The sequence below is a fragment of the Perna viridis genome, chromosome 12, assembly GCF_037379345.1.
Source record: "Perna viridis isolate PV_CMFRI_1.1 ecotype Kerala chromosome 12, ASM3737934v1, whole genome shotgun sequence".
Taxonomy (NCBI): Eukaryota; Metazoa; Mollusca; class Bivalvia; order Mytilida; family Mytilidae; genus Perna; species Perna viridis.
This window is the reverse complement of record NC_142456.1, coordinates 23,443,496-23,469,212: the sequence shown is the minus strand read 5'-3', so window position 1 is coordinate 23,469,212 and position 25,717 is coordinate 23,443,496. Positions and strand designations below refer to the sequence as shown.

Sequence of the window (25,717 nt, the reverse complement as noted above, 5' to 3'; positions counted from 1 at the left end):
TGAAAATTTGCTGTGGTATATGCAGGACTCCTGGCAAAGATAATTCAGATAAAAAGATGGTAGTTAATTGAAATAGACTGGCTTTATCACATACCTTTGCTATCTTTGCTCTTTGATCTATTCACCATTTTACCATTAGTTCTTGAACCACGGTCTGTACAATAGAACAACATCAATCACATGTCTTGACCAGCATAATTGTCATGTTTGCAATTACATGTAGTTCAAAAACTGTGCAAGGAGATAGCCGGACAGGCTATAATCATGTGTAATCTGGATGGACAGATGGACGGATAGGGGTAAATTAATATACCCCCAGACTGTTTGTTGCGGGGGCATAAAAAAAATCTATAGCCTCCCCACGCTTCCCTACCCTCTACTCCTTGTTTAAATAAACCGTTAATCCTCAAATTAAAAAAAAATCACCTGGCTTTTTCTTGCGTCTCCATGCATCACATGATGAACATCCTTTACATACTGCCTCCTCTAACCATAAAGGTAATTTTTTATTTTTTCTTCGAGCTGACATTTTATCTATAACACCTACAATCAATATATACAGTAAGTTTTATAAAACAGAGATTGAAAAAGTTCCTAGCATTTAACAGGGCAGGAAACTCACTCAAATTCTAGTCTTGGGCTGGCGGACAGGCTACTATTTCTAAATCTGCATTTAAACCTTTCACACTGAGAGTATACAAATACAAAAATGTATATATTTACAATCATCTGGCCTGGATTGCCACAACACTTTAAAAAATACTTTTTCTAAACTTCCACTGTACATTTGTAACTCCTATCAAAGTCTTTGAAATTGATGATGTCAAAATCAGTTAGGAAATTTCTCAGACTAAAGTAATTTTTCAAGATTTGTGGCGCTGGGCTTATACATGTAGTTCTTGAAGTTTATCATACAATGTAAACATAAAATCAACCCAAACTGAAGTTTAGTCAACCTTTTCTTCATATGCAAAGTAATTCTTGTTGGAAAAATTATTACTGTTTAAGGAAAATCAGTTGGGAAATGTGACATACATGTACCGGTAGACACAAAAAATGATGATACAGTAGAATCTGTCTAAACCATTTCTGCTGTGGCCATGTATTCAAAAGAGCATTGGTGCAAATTGCAATAAAAACATATTTCAGCATTTTTAACAGGCAACTTATAACAATCCTACAAAGCTTGAACAAAATCAGTGAAGCAGTTTCCCAGGAACAGACACACAGACACTTTGATCACTACATGTATATGCCCCCAGCTTTTTAAGTAGGGGATATACATGTTAGAATTGTATTACCATTTTATTTACCTGATGAATTTCTTAAGGTAATTAACTGGACAATTAGTATATTGATTTATAACTTTCTGTCATTCCATAGGTATTTTGATTTGTGTCTGATAGAAAGTTTAAATTTCCTTGTCTATTGTCCATGTTGTTCAGTTACATTTCATCAGGTAAAGGTACATTTTAATTAAACCAACTTGAAGGAAGACCAAATCTATTCCCTGAAGTTGACTAGGTTACACACTGTAATTTCATAACAACATGACTTATATAATTCTTATTCATTCATATATTTGGTATTGCCAAAAAAACATGTAACAGTACATTATTTTCTAAACATCATTATACAATAGTATGCTTACTTTTTTTGTTAGAACCCTGTTCTGTGGTGTTCATGAAACTTGGTAAGCATACATCTTCCAAATTACTACCCAAATGATTGTGCTCTTCAAGTCTTGGACTGCCATCATCAAAGGTATAAAGTGGTTGGTTCTTTGTTATTTCTTCTGATGCTTCATTGAACAAGGCTTGGAAATCACATTCATTCTGATTCATTAGATTGCCTTGAGCATGCTCAGTTTCTTCTAAACCCACTTCATCCCCACTGCGGTATTCATCAACAATATCAATTTCAACTTTACCATTGACCCCTTCATGTTCAACATAACAAAATGAAGTGTTGGGGTAAACATCATAATTGTCATTATCTTCCTTTTTTATCGCCACTGAAGAAGTTTCTATATGATCACTGCCATACAAAACTTCGTACTTCATAAAATTTTGTGACATTTGATTTTCCTCAGGAATTTCATGTTTAATTGCATTAGTTTGATAGCAAGACTTATCTTCATTGCCAGAGCAGTCATGATCAGTCTTGCCGGAGCAGTCATTATCAGTCTTAGGCTTGTCTTTAACGTTATCTTTAAGTTTGTTTACATGTATGCAGTTTTCGTCTTTAGTGACATTTGACATATCTGAACTATGATTTTTCTTTGAAAGCATAACATTAACATCACAATTGCTATGATTATCTTCATTGCTTAAAATACAATTATCTTCAATATCACCAGAAGTTCCATGGCTATTTTTAAGGTCACCAGAATCTGCTTCATCAGTATATTCAGGTTCAATATCTGATACCTCATCACATGATAAATTCATACCTGTAATATCTTCAATTTCGTCGTCCTTATCATCATCACTTGAAAAACTTATTTCAACAATATCATTGTCTAATTGAAGTTCATTTTCTACTGGCAAATCAAAATCTTCAGCACTGTCAAAACTCTTTGCATTTTGACCAGTCATGTTTTCAAATTGCCAATCAGAGTCACCCATTTCATAGAGATTCCCGCCTACCATTTCCTGACCAATCAAATTCTTGGTTTATTTGATTTTCACCTCAGCTTGAGAAGGCAGTACAGTCTCCATGGTTAGATTTTATCTAGGATATTCATCACAATTTTATGGCTGCGTTTTTATACCTAGATCGAAGTAAGAAAATGAAGTTGCTGAATCATATTTGAGATAACAGTTTGACACAGATATTACATAGTGTGAAACCCTTTTTTTTGTTGTTGTTCTTGTCACTGAATCAGTAAACAACTTTCCATTTCAGTTTGCCAAAATGAAATTTCACTAGTCAGCATGATTTGCAACCTTTTAACATTGAAAAAACAAATCAGAATGGCAGAATGTTCAGGCAAATTCACCAGGTAAATTAGACTGTATTGACCAGGGTCATTTAACAACCCCAGTCAGGAAATTAACACCTACATTTACCAAATGCAATTTTTACTTGCATTTGGCAAGTTGGCTGGTTAAGGTTTCACATACTGTATTAAGATTATTAACATTGATAAACGTTCCAAGTACTTGATTACAGAAAAACTTTTACTATTGATCAGCACCTTTTTTACCCCATTCGGTAATTCTTTCATAGATATAGTTATAAATTACAGCACAACTTTGATGCTTTGATTCCATACACATTGAGTTTTATAGTTGTTTCCAAAAAGGCTTCAAGTCTTTACAGCTTGTTCTGGCACTAGCTTGGCCTAGCTTGGTGATAAAACATTGTCGTACAATATCATAAAGATTCATAATACGATTATAGTAGTTATACTTGTTTTTTTCAAAGATTTTATATATTTTCTTGTTTTTAAATTGTGTGTTTTTGACCCCTTACTCCAAAAATTCAATACTAAACCACCCACTTGTGGTTTGGAACCTAGCTTGTTGTAATTTGGTATCCTAACCCATTGAATAATATTGACTATGAAATGATATGGACAATGAGGACCTCAGTGACAACACCAGTGCCATTCCATTATACAACCACATTTTTTCGTGATCACATGAAAATTAATCCACCTTCCCATGTCGGTTTGGGACCTAAAATGTAAAATGTAAATTTCTTTTCTGGTATTCAATGTTAAAGCTAAGAGTCTAACATCAGCAGCCCCATCCTATTACTGGTATACAGTATGTACAGATAAAGACTATACATGTCTAGAAAGTCAAGGTTAATCAAATGCCTATATGTGTCTTAGCTTCACAAAAAAAACTATTGAAATAATGTTGATATAGGCTAAAAACCACTAATTCCACTTCCCATAGGCTTCTATGCTAATTTCACAATATTCAATGGCTTCTCTGGACTTTACCTTAACTTTAACCTGCAGATGACTATATATCAGCATGATTCTACATATGTCAGCTCACAATCCTCAGAATGGCATGTGGGGTTAGCAGACTTGCAGTGCAGTACTGGTCACCGGAAGTGAAGGGTCTATAAATAGCATGGGAAATCCCAGTGTTTTCACAAGATAGGGGTATATTTAAAAATCATTATGGAGATTAGGCTTCACATCACAAGAAGCAAAATGCACCTATAAAATGTACAGAAATGTTTTTCCTTTCAGAAACTGTTTAAATTTTTAAAATAAGATGAGAACTTTTTTCACAGCACTATGAGGAACAGGGGTAATTTCTGCGTAGGACTATTTTTGCGTACGTTCCAAATGCTCATTGGTTGAATTGGTGGTCTGTAACCTAAAGAGTCACTTTTTGTCTTAGAAAAAATAAATAACTATACAGGTATCTTCCTACACACATACTGAATGCATTTGCAAAGTTTCAGTGAAATGTGACAAGCACTTTTTTAAATATTTGATCTTTAAATATAGGGTAACCAAGTTGTGCGAGCAAAAAAGTGAAAATATTCTACCATACTGAAATGCATTAAATATTTGCAAAGAACTTTTTCTGACTTTTCAAATAAAAAATATCAATCACAACTTGTTTTTTAACAATATTAATGAAGAAATAGTTTTAAAAGTAATCATTTTCTGAGAAATTGGTCTATTTTTAAAAATTTATTTCTGACATGCCTCCCCCTTTTTCTTGATCACATGTCAAAAATCCTAAATCTTTAAATTTTCACAAAAGGTGATATATTTGGCTTTAAATTTGTAAATACAGTGTTTTCACATTAAAACATGACCAGTAAAGGGCACCTAAAGCAAAAAAAGTGCTCAATAATGGATTTTCCATGTTGCCATAGGGGAATGCTTATATGGGCTTAACCGCAGTAATGAAAGTGAGTTTTTCCTCATTTCTAACCTAATTTTTGCTCAAATCTACACAAAACTTGATTTCAAGTGCTTATTACTACCATATTTAGGTAAATATAGCCCTCAAAGTTTAATATTTGATATTTTTACTAAATTTTCTACACTTTTTACAAGATAGGACATAAAAATCAGCCAAAAAGACCAATTTTCCATAATTTGGACCTATAACTTAAAAAAATGCATATTTTGAAGGATTTTTGTAGTGTATTCCTCTCATGGCAAAGTTAACAAGATCTTCAAGTAGTTTAAAGCTATTTCAAGAAACTTTTCATTTTGCCATGGCTTCATCTTAAGGCTAAAAACCACTAATTCCACTTCCCATAGGCTTCTATGCTAATTTCACAATATTCAATGGCTTCTCTGGACTTTACCTTAACTTTAACCTGCAGATGACTATATATCAGCATGATTCTACATATGTCAGCTCACAATCCTCAGAATGGCATGTGGGGTTAGCAGACTTGCAGTGCAGTACTGGTCACCGGAAGTGAAGGGTCTATAAATAGCATGGGAAATCCCAGTGTTTTCACAAGATAGGGGTATATTTAAAAATCATTATGGAGATTAGGCTTCACATCACAAGAAGCAAAATGCACCTATAAAATGTACAGAAATGTTTTTCCTTTCAGAAACTGTTTAAATTTTTAAAATAAGATGAGAACTTTTTTCACAGCACTATGAGGAACAGGGGTAATTTCTGCGTAGGACTATTTTTGCGTACGTTCCAAATGCTCATTGGTTGAATTGGTGGTCTGTAACCTATACCCATCATGTTATATGTATAGACAAATAATACACATCAGAAGAAGAATTCATCCAAATTTGAAATTTACTTAATTTGATCTTAGAAAGGTTATCGTGTGTGACATGAATGTAATGTATTAAAAAGAGTTGACATACAAAATGTTTTGTCAAATAAAGCCTTTAATACAGGCAAATACCAGTATATTAAACATATATGCCAATTCTTTAACACCTCAAGCTGGGTGTTTTTTGAGAAAACGATTCAGAAATAGGAGAGTTATTAATGATGTGTCAACACTTAACTGTGATTTAGTTTAATCTGTTTGGGAAATAAATCCATTGAGTAACAACTGTAAAACATCATAACTTTTTCATCTTTTAAGATAATTGAAAAATTCTTTTGGTCCCCTATACTGCCAATAAAGGTCTTTTTATCCTTCGAAATTTTTAAATAAATATTGTATGTATGATGTTCTGATCTGAATAAAGCTATCTATCTATCTATTCAGTAATTAGACTATGAGCATAAAATCTAAATAATAATTTTATATGAAAATGGAGGTTTACATATAAATATCTTTTCAAATTTATTTCAAGTAAAAGAGTTATAAATTACATACTAAATATGAAATATTTTAGAGAACCGAAATTGGATATACATGTAAAATAACAAAGTCATAATGTTTTGAAAATTGGGATTCTAATAATGAAATTGTAAATTTAGTTGTTTATTTGCCACCCAATTTGACAATTAAAGCTGCATTAGCTGCCAAATTTGTTCAGTTCTGATTCTACTGAATTTTACTGATTCAATTTAATAAGTTTGTAGTAATGCAATTGAAGCAATAAATATCGATAATTACGTTTTTTAAATCAAAGAAGATCGATAGCTCTGATCTAATTATTTTCCGCCATTACTTCCGAGGACTGACGACAGGGTTAGCAATACTTGAACCTGGGTAAAAAAAATAACAATAACTGATACACAGGTATGCACGTGTTTTGTTTACTTTTCATTTTATGCATTTCTAGATTTTTTTTTTTAAATAATGACTATTACTGATCATATTTGTGCCACATTATATCACAATACATAAATTTCAAAAGGATCCTTGCATTATATTCAAACTTTTTTCTTTTACCGCTTGAGTCTGTCGGTCTTCCTTGCCATTGATTAACCAATTTCTCTTTGCAATCAGTTTTTTTAAAGAAGCCACCCTTACAGCACATGCACGGATTAAGGTCACCAGAAGTCACATGCATAAAAATTTATCTGGGCCGATTTTTTGTCTTGCAAGACAATAAATATATACACACCTATTTCATGTATTTAATGCAATTTATTTGTGGATATCAAATGAAAGTATACAGGAAAAGTACATTTAGCAGAAATAATTCAAAGTTAAGGCATATTTCAACAGAATAAAAAATTTACGAAAATGACAGCTAATGCAGCTTTAATAATATGCAAGTCAGTGAAGGATGAGATTGAAAAACTGTAGTCTAGAAAAAGAAAATTTTGAATACATGTACACATCTATTGGTAGCAAACAGGTGTAACGATTTCGCCTATAGTAATTATGTAATTATCTTCCTTGAATACATACAGAACCAAAAATCGATAATAAAAGTCGTTGTAAGTTATAATAATATAAAATAATGTATGTTTATAGTTTCTTTAGGTAAAAACTACTTATTAAAAGCTTCAGTAGTTTTATAAAGTTTTATAATAAATAAATATTTGGTGTTTTACTAATTGTTCAATACCAAATGGAAAAAAAAATGATTTCTACATATAAATATTTTTACAAGAAATTTTTGTATTGTCTTGGAACGACCAGTAGCTAAAGTATGACTCACTTTTAACACATGATTTCTTAATGAAATAAGTGTTACTTGAACTTTTAGGAAGTCACTGTGACAATACTCCAATAGAGTAAAATCTGACAAACTCTTTTATTTTTCAGAAGCTCCTTTACTACTAAAACATGAATTATAAATAGGAAACATGTTTATTTAAATAACACCACAGCGTGTTCTTTTCTTGTCTTTTCTTTTGTCCTTCATATCCAAATTCAAGGTGAAGGTTAAAATATAGAACTGTGTTGCCGGACTTACAAAGTACATGTCTTGAAATGTAAGTAATAGATTTAAATACGGGTGTTTTTGGTGCTTATTAGGGAATAAATAAGTGCAATAGTTAAACTACAATTAATTTTGCTAGCTAAATATGCATTTAATATATTTTTGATACTCATTTAATTTACAACTGTTGAAATGTTTTGATGTGACATTGTTATGTTTGCATATACATTATGTTGAATTTATATAAAGTATAAAAACTATAGTATTCTCTCTATATACTGCCATAACTCGATACCCTGTGATCGAACTTGTTAACTAAGAGTGTCTACATATAACAGAGCAACTGACTCATTTTGCAGCCATCGTCAATTAATCAATGGTCTGAATTGAGAATTGGGAAAGCATAGTCGTTGTTGGTGGTTTTTGAGGTCATTGCATTGTCTAAATTAGACATTTTCAGATAACAGCAGGGGACGGAAGAATCCAAGCCCGACCCTCCTGCTACACAGGAGTCAGGAAGCAATAAGTATATACAACAACCAATCTCCTTTGATTTCGATAGCATCGCTAAGGAAGCAAATGTGCAAAGTAAAAAAGCATATTCTACCATATTAACCCACTTCATTCCAGCAGTTATTTTGAACATTGAACGCATATATTGGTATCTGCACAATTACTTCAGCCTTCGGCCTTTCTGGTTACTTTAAAGAAAAGGTATGGTCGACTCGCCACCTACAAATTTAAGACTTTTTGTTAACGATATTCCAATATTTTTCCATTGTCGCCTATATAAGTGCCACGGTTATATACTAGTGGGGCTGCATCTTTGATAGTGGAGCAAGCCCCTGTGGTTGAAGAGAGCTATCAACTATCCTGTTTACATATAGCAACTTAATATTTCCCCCTTTTTTAAATTAAAAAGGAAGTTTATATATACATTGTATATATATTCAAGACTTGATATTTTTTCTCGCGTACACAATTAATGTATAACCATATATTTTTTTAATTTACTTGATCGTCGACCTATAGTACCATTTCTTGTTAATTTTATTTTGACAAGCATTTTCAGTACCTCAATGGTCTGTTACTGCATGTCTGATTATCGGCAAAAAAATCCCGAAGCATCGGCAGTGGGAGAACTAAAGCTCTAGCAATATGAACTACCAAAAAAAACAAAACAAAAACAAAACAAAAACAAACAAACAAACAAACAAACGGGAATGACATATCAGCTGCTCCGTAAGGGTAAGCATATCCTACTCCGCCCGTGGCACTCGCCAGAGTGCATTCCTTTTTTTCTGTCACCACTTGTTAATTTTGCATGCATTTTAAACAATTTCTAGCAAATTTCTAGTCGTCGCCTAGCTTTGTCACAGGGTTAAGTTCGGTAAGCAGGGACGGATTCAGGCGATGGCGTGGCGGGCGTGCGCCCCCACCCCCACCCCCACCCCCACCCCCAAAGCGTGGGTTGTCAGGGGTAGATTTAGGCGGTTTTAGGTTGAATTTTTCATTCGATTATTTTACCACAAAAGATATCTATAAGAATATTTCAAAAATTTAACCTGAAAAAAAAATTTTCGCCTTGCCCCGTTCGGCGAAATTTTAACTATGCCCCCCCGCCCCCAATCTAAAATCCTGGATCCGCCCCTGGTAAGGACCCCTTTTGGCTTCATAATTTGGGCATTTTGGAAAATTTGATTAAAGCTGATTTCTGGTTAGTAGTAGTATAGTAAAATGGTCGCAAACACTGAATATAAGATGTTTTTGATGAGATTTATGACGTTATTCTAGAAATAACAGTGTGCATTTTAATATGTAACTTTTACAAGAAACCTTTAACTTTTAACATTTCTGCGATTTTTAAGATGGTTTTTGTATCAAGAAAACGACATATCTTGGAGATGTACAAGCAATAAAACAAATTGTAATGCGAGAGTTTGAACAGATGCGGAACAGATGCTGACCATGAGTCCAAAGTTATATCACTACCGCTTAAAAATCCTATTTAAAAATGCACCCATATGAAATGCACATGTTAAAATATCATGCGCCCATTTGAAATGTCAGTGCGCCCAAATGCAATGCATCGAGTCCGACATGCTGAACCATTTCAAATGTGACAGCTCGCGAAAGCTACTCCCTCAGTATTTCCAAATTTATTCTGACTCCAGCCACTATAGCTAGTTGTTCTAATTAATATTCCATATGTGTTATTGTCAGAGAAGCAATACTGTATTCTAAATATTTTAAATTTGCAACAACAAAAAAAAAATTACAAAAAAAATCATGATAAAACTAATTGCATGCATAATTTACCAGTTGTAGAAGTTTTCACAGACTTTATTTATATAATATACAGCGCTAAATATTTGACCAAAACTTTTCACAATATACAAGTACCAATCCAGGCGACCATGGGAAAAGCTCACATGCATTAGCCAAATGATTGGTAATTTCGACGTCTGTTATTAAAAAGATCTCAGAGCCTATGTTATTTGTTGACTTGTACACTAATTTACCTTTTACTAATTACATAGTCCTATCTGTATTTTAGTTAACGATGCATCCGTCTATGTAGTCATGCTTAAAATGACCAAATCGAGATTTTTAACTATTGCAAAGTGCATGTTAATTTCATAAACAATTGATACAATTTGTATTTGAAATTATATAAGTCTCTGCATGATAATCGGCAAAAATCCCGAAGCGTCAGGGGTAGGATGATTCAAATTCATGAAAATTCAAATGTGTGGCCTAAACGTGAACACACACATAGAACTAAAGCTCTAGCAATATGATTTATCACAAAAAAAAACCACACACACAGACAATAAAAAAAACGAAAACAAAACGGGAGTGACATCAGGTGCACTGTATGGGTAAGCATGTCCAGCTCCACCGGCGGCACCCGCCATAGTGCAAGTGAGTATAATCCGGTAATAATCTAGAAACAATGATGAATGAGAAATAACAGTACATTTTGTGTGTTTTTGATATGCATGAATCGTCTTTTATCTGAGTTATATTGAGACTGCTCTAAAAATGTGAATGTGTTTTTTTGGGCAAAATTTTACTTCCAAATACTCTGAAAAATAACAACGACGTAAAAATCGGGAGGAGATAGATGACTATGGCCAGCCAAAGTGGACCAAAAAATTAGCATTTTCTAATATTAAAAAATGATTTTTTAATATTACAAATTCATTTTCTAATATTACAAATTTCTTTTATCACAAAACACTTCAATTGAATTTCGAATATTAAAAAACGATTTTTTAATATAAGAAATTGGTTTTCTAATATTAGAAAATGGATTTTTCCTATTCAGTTGCTATTTTTTAATATCAGAAAATCATTTTGTAAAATTAAAAAATGTGACTGATTTTCTAATATTACAAATTCATTTTCTAATATTACAAATTCAATTTGTAATATTACAAAATGTGTGGTATTTTATAATATTACTAAATCAGGAATTTGTAGTATTAGAAAATGAATTTTTAATATTACAAAATGAATTTCTAATATTAAAAAATCTTTTATAATATAAAAAAAAAATGATTTTGTAGTATTAAAAAAAAAAAATTCATTTTCTAATATCATAAAATATTGATTTTTGTCCACTTGGTTATCCATACCTATGGCTAGCCAAGGTGGACAAAAACAAGTATTTTCTAATATAAAAAAAATGATTTTTTTTTTAATATTACAAATTCATTTTCTAAAATTACAAATTAGATTTCTAGTATCACAAAACTCTTTTTTAATATTAAATAATCCATGGAATTTCTAATATTAAAACACAATTTTTTAATATTAGAAATTGATTTTCTAATATTAGAAAATGGATTCATCGTATTTCTAATATTAGAAAATCATTTTGTAATATTAAAGAATGTGACTGATTTTGCAATATTACAAAGTGATTTTCTAATACTACAAATTCTTTTTGTAATTTTACAAATTCATTTTCTAATATTACATATTCAATTTGTAATATTACAAAATGTGTGATGTTTTATGATATTACTAAATCAGGAATTTGTAATATTAGGAAATGAATTTTTAATATTACAAAATCTTTTCTAATATCAAAAAATGACTTTGTAATATTAAAAAAGCATGTTTTCTAATATTACAAAGTAAGTGTTTTCTAATATTAAAAAAATGATTTATTAATATTACAAATTCATTTTCTAATATTACATATTCAATTCAATATCTTGACCTACACTTAGAAATCGATGGTAAAGGAAAACTATTGACCAAACTTTACGACAAAGGTGATGACTTTTCATTCAGAATTGTCAACTTTCCTTTCATCTGTGGCAACATCCCTTCGGCTCCTGCGTATGGAGTGTTCATATCAAAACTCATACGTTATGCCAGAGCTTGCCGAAACTACGCAGACTTTTTGTATCGCGCTAGAACTCTAACAAATAGGCTTCTGGAACAGGGTTATGTTGCTACAAGATTGAAGTCATCACTACAGAAGTTTTATGGTCGTCATCATGAAGTCGTGGATCGTTATGGTGTATCCATCAGCATCATGAAAACATATTTATTCAACGGGTCATAGTTTTCCTTTCCTCGTTTGTCTACCCCGGACTTGACTTTTTATGAGCAACTCGGCGGGTGTTTCTAGAAAAGCAGAGGACGCTTACCCTACCGGTGCACCTGGTCCATGCTTCTAGTTTTTAGTGGAGTCCGAGTTGCTCATTTACTTTTGTTGCTTTGTATGTATGGTTTTGGTTACTTTATGTTCTTTGTTGTGTATGTCTGTTTTCCATGTCTGGTCTTTGTCCCTGGATTACATTCTTTTGATTACCGCTATAACCGTGGTTCCCTTGATTACTCTTTAATATTACAAAATTAATTTCTAATACTAAAAAATCTTTTCTAATATTAAAAAATGATTTTGTAATATTACAAATTCATTTTCTAATATTACAAAATATTGATTTTTGTCCACTTTGACTTGCCATATATTCCTTATTATATATATTTCTGTATTTGACAAATAGATGAACACCTTACCGTCATATAATATTCCCGCCACTGGCTATTGACACTTCATAGATTTTGAATTTCCCTCCCAACAATCCCGGAATAAATATCAATCATTTAGTTATTCGCTCATCTGTTCATTAACCTTTCCTTTACCACAATTGTTCAGATAAATGTGGCGGATATTTCAAAATTTTATGCTGCCTGTTAATGTTATTTTGTTTGATATTCTCAAATGTACATATTTTGTCATGTATGTGTCTTGTTCATATTTATATTGGGTTGTATGAACTTGTAATATATTTCTTAATTTCACGTCATCCAAATTTAAATAAAATCTTGCATGTTTTTGAGCGAATTATTCAGTCTTGCCGTAAATTAAAAATTGGAAATGGCTTACTACGAGTTTATATTTCAATTAAGCATGATATCGGGACATTTTTAATTTTTCATTAAGGTGTTGCGTGTAAACCAACAAAGAACCTGAACAATACACTAACCGTTGCACTGTAATGACGTCATTAGTGTTTTTATGAGATTTTTGAAAAAATACAAATTGAAGGTCATGTGCCATTAAAATTGTGACTTTAAATTAATGGGTTCAATGTCACCAATTTACATTCACAATTTATAATTAAATAGATTTGAAGTCTCTACTTTTATGTTATTGGCATTATTTTCAATGCTCATTCTTTTGTTTATTCAGCCATTTAGAAATAATTTACTGCTGTACATGTGTAAGTGACAAGCTATCATCAATCCAGCCGTCTGATCTTTTGGTTTTGGTGCAATTACCAATATTTAGTGAAATTTATAATTTTCTCATTTCAGGTAATGTGAAAATTATTAGACGCAAATCCATCATGATAATGTAGCGCATTGTGTACAACTTCAAACTCAACAAGCTATGAGATAAGTCCATTACAAAAAATTACCAAATATCACAATTATAGCAATATTTCAAGTGTTATGAGTTTTTTACATGCCCAACTATATTTTTTAGATAGCTACACGTTCTTAGTATTAGAATGCAAATAAAATAATCTTACGTTTTACTTCCTATCTATCAATTTTTATGACCAACATTTATTTTTTGAAGTAAGGAGGTGATCAACAATATTCTATCCCTGCAAATAGCCAGCGATCACATATTTTTTTTATCTTCAAAATGTTTATATTTTATGTCTGTAAAACATATATGTTTATAAGAAAAAATGAATTCAGTGATTTTTATTAATATTGATTTATGTATTAATTTCTGGGAATTTTTTTAGGCAAAAAATTAGCCCCAATGGCTGGATAAAATTTTAACAAATGTAAGTTGTAGGATTTATTATTTTATTCACCTTCAAGAAGTGTATGCTTAACAAATAACAACAATAAAGGCCTTTCATAGTGGTTTCAATTTGCGTACATTCTGCATATATACTACACAATCTGAAGGAAGTGGGAATTCACTATAGAACAAAATTCCACATTTTGGACCCCCATTGAGCTTTCCCTATAAAAATTTAATGATAAAACCCATTTACCTCAATGTAGCACCATATTTCCAAAAAGGGGTTAGACAAAAACCTCCAAAAACTATACGCCTCTTTTTCATGTCCCTATTAACAATGTGTTAAATTTCACAAAGATCAAATAAGTTATAATTATTGAAATTATTGTAAATAAACTTAAGTTAATGGATGCCAATGATGATGACAGGGTGATACATGTACCATAATACATGTACCACCAAATTTTACCTTTGCTGTTGTGTGAAAACGTAAGATTTGTGGCAGGATTTCGATTAATACTACTACATTTACCGTGAAAAATACTGAACAATTGAAAATTTACACTAAAAATCTCACATGAGACAATTGGCAAGAATCTCCAACATGCACTAATCCAATGGTTTACAAAGAAGTTAAATTTTAACATTATTTTAAGAAACTGTCCAAGTAGAGATGATATAAACTGTACATGTAGTTAGAACAGGGCATTAAATTTTATCCAAATACATTTTTCATTCCACTGTAATTTGACACACATTGTGAGGGATTATGTCCCAAAACTGAAGAGTTATTTCCCTATTTTTAAAATTTCTTTTGCTTTCAATGCACTTAACATCATACCTTTTCAGTAAATCACAAACATGACTTATAATGATATCTAAAGGATAACTTTTTTTTGGAAATAAAATTTGGTATATGCCACTGCCTCCAGTTTACCATGGATACCCTCTTTACATTTTAAGTAGTACTCCAGCTAAGAATCATGCAAAATGTGATTCATGGGTAAAAAGCCCACATATTTCTATTTTTGATATTTTTTTTTGAACAGCCATAGTAAACAGAAATTTACATTCAGTTCTTCATATAACCGGTGCTCTTAGGAAATAAAAATAGTATAGAATGCACTGTAGATTTCAAAATTAAGGGAGATAACTCTGTAAATGACACTCAAATGCAAAAGAATCTATTGAAATTTCAATGTTTATTATCTCCTAAGAGCAGGCAGATTTGAATGAATAATTACACAATTCATAGCATAGGCCCATAAAACAACTTAATTAAAAAAATAGAAATATGTAGCCTTTTTTGTGGTGTATCACATTTTTTAGATCTTGCATGATTCTTACAAAGACTGTTACTTAACAACTTTTACAATCAATAATTAATAACATCTTAACTACATGAAGGTTTACTACTACTTTGTAATTTCTGTAAACTATTTGTAAGACGACTATTTGTATTTTGTAAGTGTGCTATTCTTTTTTCTAAAGTACTCATTTCTTTATGGAGATAACCAATGTAATTCACAGCATGCTGTAAAATGTATAGTTGATTATTATTTGTATATCCTTTGGTCTCTAAGCTTTCAAGTCAATCTGTCTAAAGAATCTTGAATGTTTTCTAAGAACTGTGTCTGTAATTTCTCACCATATTTTACTTTGACCTTGAAAGAGGATTGTGAAGGACTTACAACCTGCAGTGTCACTGCCTTTCCATCCATTTCTGTTGTGAATGTTTTGTTTGTTTGTTGACAATAATCATGAGTTTTCCAAATATTAAATAAATCATTGTTTACACCTTTGTCCAAACTTTTGAGTTCTTCCTTAGTGTCTACTTGGTTCTTTCTTTTTCTGGAAGAAATCTGCTTCCAAGACTTAATGGTTGGGCTATACAGTGATTTTCTGAAATTGAAGTTACATTCTTTCTCTGACACTTTCTGTTCTTCCGAAGTCATTTCCGTTGACCTCCTTGATTTTTTACAAGCTTCTTGATCCTTTTCATCTAAATCTACAATATCAGAAGAGGAATCATTTTCAGTTTCCATGGCAACATGTACCACTTCCTTCCCATCAGAGATATCACCAACATTTTCATTGCATGACACCTGACTCAAAGATACTAATCCCTCATCAAGGCCAAAATTGGAATCTGTCTTTTTTGAAGGAGGATGAACCAATACAAGGCCAATGGCTGAGCAAACACCAAGATTCTCTTCACTCTTCACCAGATCTGCATTGACAGACTGTACCAGTGTACCACCTAGATAAAATTATGAACAATGTACATTATTAAAGATGCTTGCAGTAAAACTCTTTTCAATGCCATAGACACAGAAAAATAAATATTTAAAATTAAAGTTTAAATTTAAATTCATATTAAGGAAAAACCATTTGATGCTTGCAATTAGCAGATTTTGAAATAAATAAACTGGCCCCCAAAAAAATGATTGATTGATTGATTGTTCGGGTTTAACGTCCGAGCAGCAATATTTCAGCTATATTCAGACGATGAACATGAAATGGATGATAAAATGAACCTGAAATGATGATGAAATGAAATAAAGGACGGGACACAAGGACAGTAGGGTCGACAAATTCTGATTGCCACTAGAAAAAGGAAGAGATGGGTAAGGTCGGGCAATTTAGCCTCCTGTGACAGAGCGCAGTGGTTCCTACTCCTATCGAATACCACAGCAGGGTTCTTTAACATGCGAGGAACGTGGCATCTTTCCCAACATGGTGCACCACTATGGTTTGCGGTCAGGTTTTCCGTATTATAGCCTGACAACCCCAGCATGTAAGAAGCCAGGGGTACCCCATTCCACCACCTGGGGCACACATCCCAGTTGCTCTGTGGGCAGAGCGCCCTAGCCCCCGGCTAGGGTTCTGAGCACTATTTAGTCGCCTTTTACGACAAGCTTAGCACTGCTGCAGGCCTATTCTTTTGACACCCAGACCTGCACGGGTCCCAAAAAAAATGAAAATAAATAATACATGGCCGATATGATTTTGTAAGCATACATTAATGCAAAAAAAAACAAAAAAAAAAAAACCAACTTGATATTTTCTTGTATTGAGTATAAAATTAAGTGTTTATTTAAGAAATAATTCATGGAGGGGGTAAATTTGTACTAATTTTAACATGGGTATGGCATTTATATTCGATTATTTAACACAGAGTGAGCGAGTACAAATCTACTCCCGGAAGGAATTATTTCTATTCTAATATGACAAATAATTTCCCTAGGCAAACCCAAATAACAGCTGTTTTGTTTACCCACCCCCACCCCGCATGAAAGTTGGATTAATTAAGAAATAAACCACATATCCAAGTAAACCATCTATTGAATAAGTATCATTATCAGTACAAGTCTAGTATTAGATAACCTCTCAGCCGTTTTTAAATGAGTGTTTTGTCTCCAATCGACAACAAAATAAAAGAGACAAGGCACAGGTGCTAAAGGTGGGGTAGTACTGACATACAATATACTGTTTGACGATATGAAGACGTCATATTAGCATTTTTTGTATTGACTGACATTAAATTGTTTGTTAATGTTAAAATTTAACTATTTGTTTAGAATCAATAGAATCATCACTTAAAATACATGCATTCGACTAATTTAAAAAAAAAATTATACTCTGCTCTCTATTAATGGAATACATATAATAATCTGGGGGTGGGGGGGGGGGGGGTTGTCTGACATTTCTCCTTATATGTAATTTGATTTTTTTACTTACAGCTTATTGCAGGTTAATAATCATAAAAAAAACACTCATTGTAATTGTGTAAATATCTATTGAAAAAATTTTGTCGGCATTTAAGAAATGGGTACCTTCTGAAATATTGGCATTGAAGAAAGTCACCATTATTGGTATGTCAAGTTTGTTAGAAATCAGCCTAAAGATAAATTAAGAAAGTCTTTACTAGTTACTGGACTGCAAAATAAACAATGATAAAAACTTCCTTGGAATTTAGGGATAATATTTTTTATACACTGGGGATGTACTTACAGTATCTACAATACCAGCACAACACATGTAAATGTGTAATGCTTCTATAAATACATGTATGCTGAAAGCAAGAATTCTCAAACAATGATTAGAATGTTTAAGGTAGTAGACCAGGGTAAGGGACACAACTCCTACAAATCACTGGAACATTTGTATTCACCTTTTTACATCAATCTCATGTAAGCATCAAAGTAACATGGACTGATTTCATGCTGATTCAAAGGAAAGCTTGAAAGGCTCAGGTGAAATTGAATATGATACAAACATATCACTGATTTCAAGAGTGATGTCCCTTATCCTAGGAGTACCTCCTTAAATAAGGTAGCTTTTGTTTTTGATGATGAAACTTTCTTGTGATTTTTCTTCATATTGCACATTTCATCATCCACATTCTTAATACTCCATTTCCCTGTAGAGAAAGGTACAAACACATGCACATGTATATTTTATGTACAATTTACATTGACACAACATCCAAAATGACCATATATGGATAAATGCTACCAGGTACAAACTGCTATTCCTAACATCCATGTAGATGAATATGTAGCACTTAAAAAACTCCAAAAAAAAAGTATGGTCAATTTCAATCTGTATTGACAATTGTGTACATGCAGATAAAATGAAATGAACACAGTAAGAGTTGTTTTTTATAAAGTAACAAGCAAAAGCTTCTTTGCTTATCTCAAGATATGATGATTCATGCATCCCCTTCCTGGTTTCAAACAGACCTAAACTTAAATAGTTGTAGAATCTGTATCATCTTATAATTTTCATGAGTACCAGTATATACTAGACAATCAAAATTCTGGTACATGTACATGGGCTTGCTTGTTTTTTAGTACATGTATGCTAACAATTCCAGGAATCTACAAAATGTACATGTATATACATGTATGATATAAACATGATAAAATTGTCTAGATTTTAATAAGTCTCTTAAACTTTAAAATATTGTTCACTTTAAAACTTAGTCCTCAAGGTCTCCTTCTAATTCAAAATTAAAAGCTTCAATGGCCTCTAATTCATTTTGACAAATTAATACTTGACTACCATCCATGTAAATATAATGTAAATCCCTGAATCATATTCCCACCTTAAATAACAATACTTTTTTTTTTCATTTATGAAAAATAGTGCATGTATTTCTGGTTTCTGAATTGAAAATACAAAGGAATCTTTCATTGACTGGAAATGCTCTTGATATTTATTGTATTTGAAGACAATATTGTCTTTTGCAGATATACATGTACATGTAAACTGTGTACAAGTACAGGTATTTACAAAAAAAACCATTGCAATTTTTCTTCCATTCATAGTCGTACATGTATTGAAGTCAAACTGAAATAAAAAAAAACAAACACAAAAACAAAACAAAACACAAGCTAGTCCGATACCATACATTGAACTTTAATAATCACCAAACACTCAGTATATGTAAATAAAACTGATGCAGCATTAATTTAAAATCTTAATGGTTTTGTTTGTAATGTCAGTTTTTGGATTCTGCGATTTACATAAGCATATTCCCCTAAATGTTTAGATCCATATATATTTACCTGCTTTAACCATATTCCTTTTTGTCTCTGCAGCACACTTCTCACCAGACATCTTTCCATGTTGACAGCACCATACTGATGCCAACAAAATAAAATTGAAAATTCATACATTTTGTTCATGTACAATGCACACTGCATGTGGGCATGTTCAATTTTTCTGAAATGTCTGTTTCTTTTTCAAGTGTGTTGATAGCCTACCATAGTTAACTTCAAAATGAAAAAACTGAAGACAATGACAAGAAAAGAAGGATATATTTTCAATCTTAATACTGGTACCCTATAGCTTAACTGAACTTAATCATCTGCATTTTGGAGACCCCTCTTTTAAATCAACTAAATCAAGAACAATAACTCTTGCTATTTTCATAATTAATGTACATATTTATACTTTTAGTCTCACAAGTGAACTAAGTAAATGATAAACTTAAGACTGGGTATGTGGTCTGTAATTGTTTCTGAATTGCAAATAAAATTGAATTTTGTGGGTTTTTGATATCCATGTACATGTACATGTATAATTTTCCTGCCTGATACATAGAGAATAATATATGGCAAAATTTCGATCACATGCTGTATAAACCACAAGATACCAATATCAGACCTGAGGCTGGTATTGGTCTAGTGGTGAGAGGGCACGCAATATTGCTTTTGTCATGTATTGTTCTTTATATCATACATGTACAAATAATTGTTTATTTTAAAAGGTCCAAAGAAGATATTTTGTCAAACCAAATACCTGCTTGTGCAATTGACAAAGTGCATATCAGAATAGGGTATCCAAATAATTGCAATGAAATTTTGACAGACAAAGTGATCTAAATATACATGTACATGTACTATCCACATGTTGAATGGGGTCTTAAAAAGTTAAATTTTGTATCAGTCCAGATAATGGAAAAGGTAAGCTGTCCATACTCTGTACAATGTATTACCATTCAGGGAATGAAAATCATTTAAAGCTGTTACTTGCCTCTTGTAGAAACTCTATCTGGTGCATAGGTTCTCTTTCTATTGGCATTACCATGCACTGTAAATGATGCCTTTCTTGGGTAAATCCTTAAATATTCAACTACTGCAACTTCCTCTTTAGGCACAGCACCTCCTCCAAAATAGGAAACCCTCCTCTATCTTTCTTTGATACTGAATAAATTTGAATGAGGACTGAAAGAGAACTATCTGAAGGCTGGGGGTCCATGGCAACAAATACTCTTTTCTTGTTCTTTCTTTTAGGAAAACAAAAAATTCCATCTCTTTTAAACACAACCCTTTTCTGCCCATCTGGATTTGTTAGGAAATATGATACACTGATTGTCCCTTTATTGGAGCACCAAGGTCCACTGTCATCAGGGAAACTACTCTGGTTCCCCAGACAATATTTATCAGAATTCTTCTCATTTCTTATAACAAAATATACATTGTTTTTCGCCCTAGTTGGAATGCAATCTGAACAATCTTTAAATTTAGAATTTGTGAGAATTTTGAATATTTCATTAGTTTCAAGAAATGCTTTGTTGAAGGTGCCATTAGCATCTGGATGCTCGAGTATGTTGCCCACTGGATCTTCCTTTGAAGTCTCATCACCACCAACTATGACAGTTACTTCAGAGCTTCCAATATCTTTCTCTTTTACAGTTGTTTTCAATGAATGCTCATTAATATTAACCATGACAGTGTCTTTACAGCTTTCAATATCTTTCTCATTTCCATTAGGTTCTTGCATGGCTTGCGACAAGGCTTCCACTGCCTCTTCAATTTCATTGGGTAATGATTTGCTCTTTCTAGAATTGCCATGGGGAGACAACCCAGGAAATACACCAAGATATTCAACACCATTACCTAACCAAGTTATCCTTCTCTGATATGTCAAATCTTTCTTTAATTTTGAATAGTACCTAAATACTTCAAGAACACTACCATCTGCAGGTTGTGGATTAACTTGAGTAAAGCCTTTCTTCCCACAACTTTTGAATTGTGCACAGAACACGCCCCTTCTTTTGAACACAATTCGGAGCTGACCATTATGGCCTAAAATGTAATAACTTTTTGCCGTTGTTCCTTTATCTGATTGCCATGAACCACAATCATCTGGAAAACTACTGTTTTCCTTCAAGTCGCTTTCCATCATTTTCTTCATTTTTTATTACAAAATAAACATTGTTTTTTATACCTCTAGGAATACTATTCAAAGATTCTGAATAATTGTGTGTTGTCAACAGCTTAAGAAGCTTGTCTACAGGTAAAAATCTTTTTTCTAATTGCTCTATTGATAGAGGATGAATAAAAATTGGCGAAATTTCACCATGTGCTTGACCTTCACAACCAATGTCACTATTGTCATGACCTTGAATACTAGATTCAACATTGCTGGGCATGAATTCTCTTGATGTTTTTATTACCTTAGCAGTTTCCTGTTTTATATTGCCAAGTACTTTTCTTTTTTTGATAGTTCCATCTAGTTTCCAAGGTGAGGGACATATGCCTAGATATTCCACAATAGCGACTTTCTCTTTGTACAAATTACAAGATCCTAGCCAAGTAACACGTCTTTTAGATGAAGAATCTCTTTGTGAAGATTGTATAATTCCTTATTAGCTCTAAGATGCTTGAACCTTCAGGCTGGGGTTCTATAGGAACAAAACTATTTTTCCCATCTTTTTTATGCATTTTACAATATCGACCACCCCTTTTACGCAGAAGCATAATTGCCCCACTTGTCTGGACTAAATAGTAAGATTTAGTAGTAAAACCCTTCTCAGGCATCCATGGCCCACAATCATCAAAAAAATTGCATTTTCCATCACCAAGACCAAAATTCTTATCATATTTGAACACATAATACACATTACTTTTGATTCCCTTGGGGATGTTTTGGAGTGCCACAGAAAAATTGAATGTTGTCAAAAGTTTGATGACATTGTCAACTGTGACAAAACTGCTATCTAAAGTTCCAGTGGGTGTATTGCGGGTTTGGTAAGTGTCTGTAAGTTTACACTAAACACCTTCATACTGGATTAAAGGACTCTCATCAGTTTTGGCATAGGTAATGGGGGATTGAGTTGTAACTTTTGGATGTTAATTGTAGGGATCAGATTCTACACTATCAGTATTGTTACATGTATATGCAGCTGAAGTTATTGCTGTAAATTCTTGTTTGTTTCTTTCAATATTTAACTGATTGTTCATTACTATCACAACTGATGGTCCCTCTTTTTGACCCATTGAAATATCACTTAAATAGGCAGGACAGGTTGATGAGTCCATAGTTTCCTTCATCATAATCTTTGGGTCAATTTATCATGAAGTCAGCTTCTGTAGGGTTCAGTCAACATGTGCTTGGTTGTTGGGGCATAACCTAAAAATGCAATACTACATTTAAGTAAAAGTATAATGGCCTCAAGATCAGGTTAGTGTATTTAGTTTTTGTGTGTGCTCTTCTAGTTAATTTGTGTTATTTATTTAGTTACGTCTTTTTTGTCTAGACTCTGTCCCTGGATTATGAATTCAGTAACCTCTAAAGGGACATGTATATATGTAGCATCACATGGCTCTGATGCTATAATTTTTACCAAGATGTTATCCAAAAAGTTTCTCATAGGGTCCAATACAAATGTGATAATACATGTGTTTATTATTTTTTAGATGCAAGATGCAACATTTGTTTGTATATGTACATGTTGTCTATTGAAATTCAGGGGTTACCAGGATTCTATCTGTAAATCTTAGTGAGAACACTGATGACTTTCAAATTCCTTGTTCTAATCAGGGTTTCTATGCTCTTACTTTTATTATGCATGTACAATGTATTTTTGTTACTGTAAGTAATCAGGGAACCAAGATTCTAGCCGAAATTGAAAGAATGTTCTCCAGGGATTAATATTAATTAAGACCAGAAATAGAAATCAGACAAACACAGCAAAGAATATTAAATAACCAAAATAATACATACAATGTAACAAAAGTAAATGAGCAACTCCAACTCCACTAACAATGAAGAGCATGGACTAGGTGCTCCAATAGAGTAAGGGTCTTCTGCTTTTCTAGAAACAATGTATCAAAACTGCTATCTGCAAAATGTATATGTGTGTTGTCACTATCCTATAAATATTCAACTCATTTACCTCACTAGGTCTAGAAAATTTCCTTTAAAAGCATAAATATTTCTGATGTTTCCAAATCAGGGGTGCAAATTGGGTCTCTATTGTTAAAAAAACAATCCAGGATGAAATAAAAAGGTAAAATAAAGAGGAAGGATGCAAGTGGTAGAAGAATCCGGATGAACATTTTTGCTTTGCAAGTGCAATATTTTTATTTATATTTAAGCAGCAAGCAAAATCAATATTTCTATTTGAAAATCTGTCTTGTTAATTAATGATTTTTTTTAATAAATGAATAACTTGAACAATTTTTTTCCCGAAATTCCAACCCCATACCCCCTTTCCTCTCACTCTCAAAATGGTCAATAACTTTATAGTACTGCACAATACTGTACAGTTTTTATCCCTTAAGGGCATCCCTAGCAATATCCATTTCAGTTTTGGCCTGTCAGATCAATCTGTACAGATACCGGAAATATTACAGTTCTCAATGGATGGTGGGAATATTTTACATATATCATGTGACGTAAACAAAATGCAGACGACAGCTGCAAATTCCAAACAAGAAAATGATTGCCTTTCCTATCTTAGACAAGCTATGCTGGATGCAAGTCGTTCCGGCCCCAAACCTGTCCGGCCCAAAGTCGTTCCGGCCCCAGTTTTTTATTGTATATATTTAACAATACAGATAACAATTTAGCATGATATCACAATGTAATATATATGCACTATACAAAACATAGCACAGGTATTAAAGCAAGTTTTTTTTCTGATATCTATTATAGTAATTTAATACAGAAACAATCAAGCATGATCTATTACAATTCACATACTTATCACAAAATGTCACAATTGTCATTAAATGACTATAACACACGTTCACATTTTCATTAAATAACTATCACACACTTTCACATTGTCATTAAATAACTAGCACACACTTTCACATTGTCATTAAATAACTATCACACATTTTACTCGTCGTCGCTGTCGGATTCAATTGGTTCTCCATCTGCTTCTGGTATTGGTACGGTATACATGTTACCAATCTCTCTTAGAAATTCGGATGTCTTGATGGTTTTCTGTTCTAGTTGGTCCCAGAGGTCTGTCAATCTACCCTGAGTTGTTTTGTACGTTGCCCGTTGGTACCGTTTTTTCCATGGTCATGAACTGGAGCACGTAACAACTGCGAAATATCTAGGTGTTTCTATAACATCAGATATGAAGTGGAACCAGCACATATCAAACATCTGCAAGAAAGCAAACAACACCTTGAGCTTCTTGAGACGAAATCTTAACATCAGAAATGCCAACATTAAGGAGAAAGCTTACTAGTCATTAGTTAGACCAACCATGGAATACGCATGCACAACCTGGGACTCATACTTGAAAGAGGACAAACACCGGATTGAAATGGTCCAGCGTAGAGCGGCCACATATGTATCGAACAGATACCACAACACTTCTTCAGTTACCAACATGCTAGAAGATCTAAAATGGACAACACTAGAAGAACGTAGGAGAAGAGCTAGACTCGTACTAATGTACAAACTGGCAAATGGTCTGGTGAAAATCGACGCGACCAACAGATTGAGCAGTCCAGCAAGACTCAGTCGAAATATGGGCCTACACTCCTACCAATTACCATCATGCAACACAGTACTGAGGAAAGAGTCATTCTACCCAAGAACCATCCGGGACTGGAATGCTCTGCCCACTGACATTGCCTCTGCCAAGAGTCTTGAATCTTTCAAGGCTCATTTACTTTAATAAATTAATCAAGTTGTTTTTACTTGCACAGTTAATTGTACAGCACACTTTGTTAATTTTTCTTTTAATGCTACTTAAAGTAAAATAGGGCATTGCGCACTAAAAGTGACAGTGACAGTATCATCAGTAATTGATGGCGGTTGCGAACTGGTAGAAGTAGAAGTTGTACAGCATGTTCTTCAACTAGACGTACGGTCAGGTTCACTTGCTTGGCTTCCTTCATTAAGGCTGGTACCAA

General features: G+C 32.7%; 3 protein-coding genes across 7 annotated transcripts in view; 1 reads left to right on the top strand and 2 right to left on the bottom strand.

The window, feature by feature from the left end:
- LOC148601749 (uncharacterized) overlaps positions 1-8,473 on the bottom strand; it is a 29,084-nt gene extending 20,611 nt beyond the window's left edge. The window contains exons 1-5 of one of the 5 annotated variants that reach the window (XM_088556093.1): positions 8,374-8,456; positions 6,532-6,623; positions 1,652-2,773; positions 427-543; positions 95-154 (exon numbers count right to left, since the gene is read on the bottom strand). In XM_088556093.1, the coding sequence (XP_088412219.1) occupies positions 95-154; positions 427-543; positions 1,652-2,651 (1,177 nt within the window). In that variant the 5' untranslated portion in view covers positions 2,652-2,773; positions 6,532-6,623; positions 8,374-8,456. Of the gene's footprint in view, positions 1-94; positions 155-426; positions 544-1,651; positions 2,774-6,531; positions 6,624-8,360 lie in introns of all 5 variants that reach the window. The other 4 variants (XM_088556092.1, XM_088556094.1, XM_088556091.1 and 1 more) reach the window with 4 other exon arrangements.
- LOC148601747 (uncharacterized) overlaps positions 8,344-25,717 on the top strand; it is a 37,930-nt gene continuing 20,556 nt past the window's right edge. Inside the window, exon 1 of the mRNA XM_088556100.1 lies at positions 8,344-8,467. The gene's annotated coding sequence lies outside the window, so the exon portion shown is untranslated. The remainder of the gene's footprint in view (positions 8,468-25,717) is intronic.
- On the bottom strand, positions 14,085-20,720 carry LOC148601748 (uncharacterized). Its single transcript, XM_088556102.1, has 3 exons — positions 20,586-20,720; positions 19,616-19,690; positions 14,085-16,302 (listed from the first exon to the last, which is right to left on the bottom strand). Exons 2-3 carry the CDS (start codon positions 19,665-19,667, stop codon positions 15,629-15,631), a joined length of 726 nt encoding a protein of 241 aa, XP_088412228.1. The 5' UTR covers positions 19,668-19,690; positions 20,586-20,720; the 3' UTR covers positions 14,085-15,628.

Coding starts and splice junctions, on each gene's coding strand:
- LOC148601748 (XM_088556102.1), bottom strand. CDS start 19,667: ATGTCTGGTGAGAAGTGTGCTGCAGAGACAAAAAGGAATATGGTTAAA. Junction 16,303..19,615: donor AAGGAATATGGTTAAAGCAG/GTAAATATATAT, acceptor AATTTTATCTAG/GTGGTACACTGGTACAGTCT.